This window comes from Alligator sinensis, unplaced genomic scaffold, assembly GCF_000455745.1.
Source record: "Alligator sinensis unplaced genomic scaffold, ASM45574v1 scaffold642_1, whole genome shotgun sequence".
NCBI lineage: Eukaryota > Metazoa > Chordata > Crocodylia > Alligatoridae > Alligator > Alligator sinensis.
This window is the reverse complement of record NW_005842289.1, coordinates 1,574,607-1,582,445: the sequence shown is the minus strand read 5'-3', so window position 1 is coordinate 1,582,445 and position 7,839 is coordinate 1,574,607. Positions and strand designations below refer to the sequence as shown.

General features: G+C 50.0%; 1 protein-coding gene across 1 annotated transcript in view; it reads left to right on the top strand.

Annotated features, from left to right (window-relative positions):
• Positions 1 to 2,837, top strand: part of E2F4 (E2F transcription factor 4) — a gene marked incomplete at its 5' end in the record, with an annotated part of 15,884 nt that extends 13,047 nt beyond the window's left edge. Inside the window, one exon of the mRNA XM_025209433.1 lies at positions 248 to 2,837. Within this exon, the coding sequence (XP_025065218.1) occupies positions 248 to 363 (116 nt within the window). The remainder of the gene's footprint in view (positions 1 to 247) is intronic.
• Between the last annotated feature and the right edge of the window lie 5,002 nt (positions 2,838 to 7,839).

Below are 7,839 nucleotides of genomic sequence, written 5' to 3'. Positions count from 1 at the left end.
AATGCCGGCTCTTCAGCAATGTCTGATGAGTGGGAAGAGACTGTTCTTTTGGCATTATGAAGCTGAGAGGCTTCAGCTTCAAAGAGGTCTCCTTGGGAGGAGGCTTCCCCCATATCAGGGGAAGTCCAAAAGGCTTGGAGACTCCTCTGGCTGGTGGTAAGGGAGGGGGTGGCTTGGAGACTCCTTGGCTGGTGGTAAGGGAGGGGGTGGCTGAGTCTCCTCTCTAACCCTGCTTTCTTTTTGACAGTGTTTGCTCCTTTGCTTCGCCTCTCCCCACCTCCTGGAGACCACGACTACATTTACAACCTGGATGAGAGTGAAGGTGTCTGTGACCTCTTTGATGTGCCTGTCCTCAACCTCTGACTTGTCAGCATGGCTGTGGGCCTCATGAACACAGACTGTTTATGACTGCCTTTGGAAAGCATCTATTTTTGGATTCCTGTTGTGCTAGTGCTTGATGAGTGAATGGTTCGAAGAGATGCTCTTGTCTGGACTAGAACCAAGGGACACGGACTTGAAGACAGGAGCCTCTCTGTAGCTTCTCTCTTCCTGTGTTGCACATGCAAGGTCTTTTGATTTTCCTCACCCTGCTGCATATCTGTCTCTCCACTGGATCCTGGACCTCACTCCAAAAGGGTCTGTGTTTGAATCTTCCCAGTACACCTGTAGAGATTGTCCATGTGCCTCTCAGAGCTTCCTCAAATCTACATGCCTTGTATTTCCTGCACTCCCAGAGGCACTTTGTATCTCCTAAGTACCAGCTGCTATAAGGAGTCTTAATAGTATGGTCAGTTCACAAGCCCAGAGGTAGCTAGCTAGATCTTTTAACTTGAGCAGTCTCGTCCCTTCTGCCCTCTCTGATTACAGCGGCTGTAAACAGTGACATCATGGGATCTCTATCTGGTGACTCCAGGTCTACCTAGTTTGTTTCACGAGTAAAAAGCACTTTGTAACTGCCAGCTGTGTTCCTCCTGGGGTCCAGGAGTTGCTCATGCATCGCCACTAAGTAAGGTGGTTCTGTAGTCTGACTTGTTAATGTTGCTGATGCACAAGCTTAAAGAGTGTCCCGCTCCCTTCTCCTGCAGCTGTGCTGCTTCCACAGGGTTGGAGGAAGGGATAGTGTTTCTTTAATCTAACCTAAGAGACGTTTGAAAGGGCAGATTGCTCCAAACTGCATCTAATGTATTACTAGATATTACTAGGTACGTTAGTTTGCTCGTCTGTGAATAGATCTGTTCTCCAAGCACTGCACTTGAGGTGTCTAGCAGGCAGCAGAGGTGTAATGAATCAGTAATAATTTGCCATGACAAGTTGCATATGTGGTGCCCAAGTATGAGGACATTGATCTCCTCTTTCTTTCCAAGGTTGTCCAAGCAGCTGCCTAGAATTGGACTTCCAGTGTGTTCAGAATTTACTTTCCTGTGTCCATAGGCCATTGCTTTCCAGTCCTGGTCTGGTGGCAGGTTGTTGCCTGGCATAGTGCTCTCTCTGCATCACTCACTCCTCCCTACCTTTTCCTTATTGCTTTTTAATGGAAGGCCTCCTATAATTGTTGACTATCTGAGGATATCGGTCTTTGGACCCTTTTGTATTTTGTTTGCTGGAGAAGAAAATCCCTCTCTGGATTACACAGTCATGGTATATGGTTACCAAGTCTGCACTTGAAATTCTCTTAATTTTGCCTGTTTTTTCTACTGTCCCAATTGTAGCAGCTGTCTTGCTTTCATTGTTCCACTATAGAAGTGCTGCTGCCATAAACATACTGGGTAATACCCTTTAGTAGCGCTCATCTCCCCTCACAAAATAACCAGCGTCTTACTGCCACAGTCAGCCATCTGCCCTGGCTGCCCTGGCTGATGAGCCCAATAAGAAGTAGCAAGGTTTCTTTGGTGATATTAGACCAGCTATATAGTTGGGAGTTGTTAGACAAGCTTTTGGGAGTTAAACACAAGCCATTCTATTATCTGATATTTAGTATAAGCTATCCTGCTTCTTTCCCAGACTTGAAGAAGGGCAGTTTATGCCCAGATACTTGTCTAACATTTCTCTCAATTATACAGTTTGTCCAGTAAAATATAGTATCAACAAAACGTTGTTTCTTATATTCCTTGGACCATCACAGCCAAAACACCCTACCCCGCTGTATTAAGTAGAAAATCTGCAGCTGTTGGAGCTGAACAGCTCCTGCAGCTTGGAGAGGTGAGGGGTGCATGCTTGGGATTTCTATCCACTTGGTGGCATATCCAACTGTCCCAGGACTCCTCTAGAACAGATAGTTGTTTCCAGCTGCAAATAACTCCACTGAAGCCTTAGAATCCTGTTTTAGAGAGTCAAACAGTAGTCCCTTACAGAGTGAGAATTTGAAACCCTGTAGGAGCAGGTGGTGTCAGGAAGGTTTCCTTTTCTAGTTCATCTGCCAGCTGTGAGCAGCTAGTCCTGGAGAGAGTAAGAGAGATCAGAATCCCATAGGGCCAGTAGGCCTCCAGTTCGCATGCACCAGTTCTTTGACCTTTCCGCTTTTTGCATGGAAGCTACTTTAAAAAAACAAAATCAAAACAAACAAAAAAATACACTTGGTGGCCCTGCGTGTGCATTAGTCTAGACTTCATGGCCTTTGTGTAGCTAGAGTTCTCTGTACTACCTGATGCTGTGCTGTCCCTTCAGCTGTTAATCTCTTGCCATAAATTAGACTATGTTTGGAAAAAATATTTAGAGAGAATTTACCATAACAAACTTTGATTCATATATAAAAGATTATTTTTATACTTTTTACAGTAAAAGATTACCTGTAATATTTGTACAGTGTTGTCTGAGTGAATAAACTAAACTTTTCCAGAGCCTCACATCAGCCCTTTAGCGCAACTTCTGCGCAGAGCCACTTTTCACCCAGCCTCCCTCTAAGGCAGTGGTGTTTAACCTTTCTAGACTAATGACACCCCTCAGAAAATACCAGCTCTTAACTTTCACTTACCTTTTGACTACAAAAAAATAATAGAGCAATTCTTCTGTTGCAAAGAACTCAAAAAGGCTACAACAGGTCAGAATGTTTTAACAGTATGGATTCCTATTTGAAATCTCTGGGTTTATCTTGTGAATCGTGTGCAGGTGTTTGCACACCCAGCAGTGCTAATATGAAGCAGCACTCCATGGCAGCCTTAAGGATATCACTACACCCCAAGAGAGCTTCAGTATCCAGGTTGAGATTCACAGTTCTGAGTGCCTCTGTGGATGCCATGGCTGGAAAAGAAACAAGGCCTGCCCTGATTCCCTCAATGAATCCTGGAACTTGCCTGTGTCATTATATAGCTACTGTCTCTGACATTCAACTAACACAGCTTTGGGTGGTTCTAAATTGAAAAATGTTTCTTCCCTGCTGCACTAAGAATTGAGAGAATCCACCTTAATCTGCACTGTTGGGCTAGGACAGCCTGTATTCCAGCTCGTTCCTACAGCACATAGCATTAGGTCTTCTCCCCTGAGGGTACTCTGGCACAGTTCTGGCCTGAATTCACTTCATGTAGATGCTGTTGGTTCTGGGTCAGGCATTTGTCAAGATGATGAAGTTGTGAGTTCCACCAAAGAAACAAAAGGTGATGTGGGTGAATTACATCCTGCTGTACTGTATGGGTGAGTTGCAAAAGACTCCAGAAGATTCATTATAGGTAGGGTAGCCAACTGTCCCAGTTTGGCTGGGAATCCCAGATTTCATAGGCTGGTCCCAGGCAGTCCGTGAAAATTAAAACAGAAGTCCTGGAATCACTGGGGCACAGGGCACAGTCTGACGGGGAGACAGCAGCATGGTGCTTAGGCAGGCGGGTGGGCAAGCAACAAGTGGCCAGTGACTTGCAGGGTGTGGGCAGTGTCCCAGACTTCCTTAAAAGTAGTATAGTCACCCTAATTATAGCCAATATAATTTACCTGGATTCTCAGAGGAGTCAGCAGTACAGCCACTAGAGGGCACTTACCCTAGACCAGGGGTTTTCAACATTTTTTAATAAGTGTACCCCTTCTGACTCAAAGTTTCAACTCCTGTACCCCCTTAGATTTTTTTTTCTTGTTTTTCTTGTTTTTAAGGAGAGTGGGGCAGATTGAGGCTCCTGCGGTGAGGGAAGGAGTGGGGCTGGGGCAGGCACTGCACAGCTGGAAAAATAAGCAGCTGACCTGGAGGGCACAGGAGGGAAGTGGGGTGTGGCTCCCACTGCATGCAATCTGGAAGGGCATGGGGGGAGGGGCATGTGCCCCCGGATCTGCATGCTGGGGCTGGGCCTGAGGCAACACGGGGCTCTTCCCAGTGGAGGGGCTGGGCTGGGCTGCACTCAGGACAGGCTGCGACAGCACTGAGAATGGGTCTACAGGAGGGGCTGCAGCCACTCCAGAATTCCCCGTAGCCCCCCCAGCACCGCCGCCACCCGACCTGAGCACAGCATAGCCACACACACCCCTTCCCCACGGACCAAGAGCCTGGCACAGCCCCAGCCCACAGCAGCAGCCTGTGCAGATCTGGGGGCACACGCCCTCCTGGGGGTGCGCACAGCAGCAGCGCTGGGAGCGGGGCCAAACAGGAGTGGACTTGTACATGGTGGCTGCCACTGCCATTGCCACCCACCATCTTGCACCACTGTCACCACTGCTCACCAGCCCACACCTCTGCCGCTGCCACACCCACACTGCTTTCCTCCATGGGCTGCTGACAGGCCTGGTGCCCAGCCAATTGCACACTGCCTGTCAGCAGCCCACGGAGCTGCATGTGCAACCAGCCATGGGAAAGGTGCAGGTGTGACGACGGTGGTGCCAAGCGGTGGGTGGTGATGTCAGCGACAGCTGCCCTTGTGCAAGCCCCACCACTCTGGCCAGGCAAGCAGTGCCTGTCCAGAGAGGGGCGCCACTGCCCTCGCCCCCCTGGCCCTGCTCCTGGGAGCGGGCACAGAAGCACGCTTCCCCCCCATCCCTGCCATTCAGACCCTCGCTGCTGTCCAGGAAGGGGGTGGAGGAGAGCGAGCTGGGGGTGGGGGGTAGGTACTGTGGTATGTTGCAGGGCCGGTGGCACCCGGTGCACTCCTCCCCTGCCCCCAGGTAAGAGGTGAACTGTGGCAATGCACCAAGGGAGATGCCACCACCACGCCCCAGGGTGCACTCCATCCCTGTCCGCCTGCGCATCCCCCTACAGCCTTTCTAAGTGCCCCTGAGGATATGCGTGCCCCCAGTTGGCCCCTGCTGTAGGCTAGAAACCCCTGCCCTAGGCTAAAAACAGACATCTTCATTGGAGCATGATTGCCAGTGCTGTGACATGTCTGCATGCCAGACAGCTTAGCATTCCAGGGAGACATCCCCAGTTGCTGCACCCAACTTGGGGCATGTCTGCAAGCAGGGGGAAAGCCCCCACTTATAGGTGCCCCCCTGAGTTGGATAGTGGGAGAATGTGTGTGTGTGTGGTGGATGGGGGGGACTTGAACAGGGGTCCCCATCCACGTTTCCAGACCCGAACAGGGAAATCTCTCTGCAGTGGATTTCCCCAGATGTACCTGTGAGTATGGAGTAGGGAGACCTAGCAGCACAGGCTGCAGATATGGAGGGGGTACCCCCTATTGGAGATCCTCCTATTCCATGCTTGCATCTGGGGAAATCCCCTGCAGGATTCCCTCCATGCTTCTGCTTGCAGACATGCACCCCAAAGACCTGACTTTCCTTGCTTACTCTGATGGGTCCCTGAAGCGATGCATCGGGGTAAGCAGCGAAAATGAGCAATGTTCCCAAGACTTGAGGGGATGATCCTTCCCCAGTGTGTGCAGGACTGGGTCCTTTAATTCTGAGGAGCCCCTGCCACAAGGAGCCTGGAGAGCCCAGGCAGCTTCATGCTGCCCGAGCTCTTCCACCATAAGCAAATACACATGGGCAGCAATAAAGTGGCCCAATTTGTTACTACCTTTTGTCACAGACACAAATTCAAGGATTTGCAGTTTGCTTTCACTTTGTGCTGCCATCAAATGTTTTATGGTGGCACACAAAGGTAATGTCTGTTTCCTTAATGTCTTAAAAAGAGTCTGCAATGGAAAATTGTTTGAAATCTCTGTCCTGGGTCTAGCTGTTTCTCTCCAGGATATCTGGGTCAAAGGAGTGATGAAGAGAATGTAGAGAGCTACCTTTCACTGCTGAATAGCTATCATTCATATTCATTGCTGTTTGTGGCACAAGACGGTGAGTATCAGTATCTGCAGCAGGAAGGAGACTGAGCAGTAGTGATGTGCTGCTGGGTTAGCAAGGTCTCACAGCATGTCTCTGTGAAGTCCTGTGGAAATGTGGGTGCTACAAAGGAACAGGGCAGGGGCCATTTATTTTCCTGTTTAAACAAAATAGCTCTCTCATACCTGCAGAGAGGCGCAACATTACATCGTAAACAGACCTAAGCAAGGCCCCTGGCAACAATTTTCAGGCACAAGTGCCTAAAACTTTAGTACCCAGAACAAGTAGCCTTTGTCTGAGGTGTTGAGCAGACCAAGCTACCTATTTACATGCCTAACGTAAGAATTCAAGCATGTATTTTGTGGCTTCCTAGTACACAATACTGAGGCTGCAGTGCCAACAAAGTGCTGTGTCAGTAAATGTTGGGAATTCTGCAGGCACCTTCCAGGGATGTCATTGTAAAGGGAAAAGATTCAGTTAAACAGATGTAGCCAGTTCCCTCCTACTCCACTGTGCACTAGCTCTAGCCCCTTGTGTGCAGATTTTTGTGTGACCGACCTAAGCTGTTAATAGCACAGGGAGCCTTGAGTCTAGAGACCACAGTAACATGCAATGAATTGGCTAGATTTCCTCTCTGCAGGGTACCTAAATTACTGGTGGCAATCTGTGCTTATCTACCCTAGAGCTTTTAATGTTCCTAATTCTGCTGGTGCTGAATCTGTATTAGGGGTGATAAATCTTTGACAAGGTAAGCAGCATAGGGAGGCCCCATGTCAACCTGATGCCTCTCCTGAATGCAGGCTCTCCTGAAAGGAGCCTGAAGCAGCCACTCCCCTAAATCTTGGGGTGAGGGATGTGAATAATCTCAGGGATTCCTCTTCGGTTTCCACCTATTATGGTCATGAGGAAAACATGGCTTGTACAGCTGGTGCAGCTGAGTCTGCAGTGAAGCAATGGCACTCAGATGTCAACTGCTCATTTCAGCATGGCAGGAAGAAGAGGGGGTGTTATCAGCCTATGGAGAGCTACAGCTTTTTCCCCCACAAATACAGCTGTGTATGGAGGAGATGGGGTGGAGAAGCTGTATAAAGATATAGTGGTTTTTAAAAGCACAGGAGGTCCAGAGGAAGTGACTCCTTTCATTGTTCTGAAGGGGGCCTGGTTTCCATGCACTCGGGCAGTGCCAATGTGGCTGGAGGCTTCTTGCTTTTGGCCTGGAGCCAGAGGAGGAGTCCTCCGGGAAATCTTGAATCCATGCAGCTGGGCCTAGCCATGCGGTTGGGATGCTCGAGGGCCTGGTTTGACGTGTGCCATGTCAGACCTGTTTTGAAACTCATTGTTGACACGCCCCTGGCAGGAGACACTGTCGCGTTCCAGAGCGGCTTGTTTGGACTTCGTTTAGACCTGTTCTTAATCCATTTGGGCTAAACTACAGCAAGCCCGTGGACAGACAGAAGAGAGATTTACGCTGCTGCAGCCTGCCCTTGCGCGCACCTGCGCTGCGCCCCAGGCCGCCGGGCTCCTGGGCACTTGAGGCGGCGCCGAGGCACCCGGCGGGAACGCGGCAGGGTGAGCCGACCGGGGAGCGCTGCCTGGCCCCGGCTCAGTGCCCTGGCGCTGCCCGCCTCCCCGGGCTGGTGGGGCGGCAGCTCCCCTGGG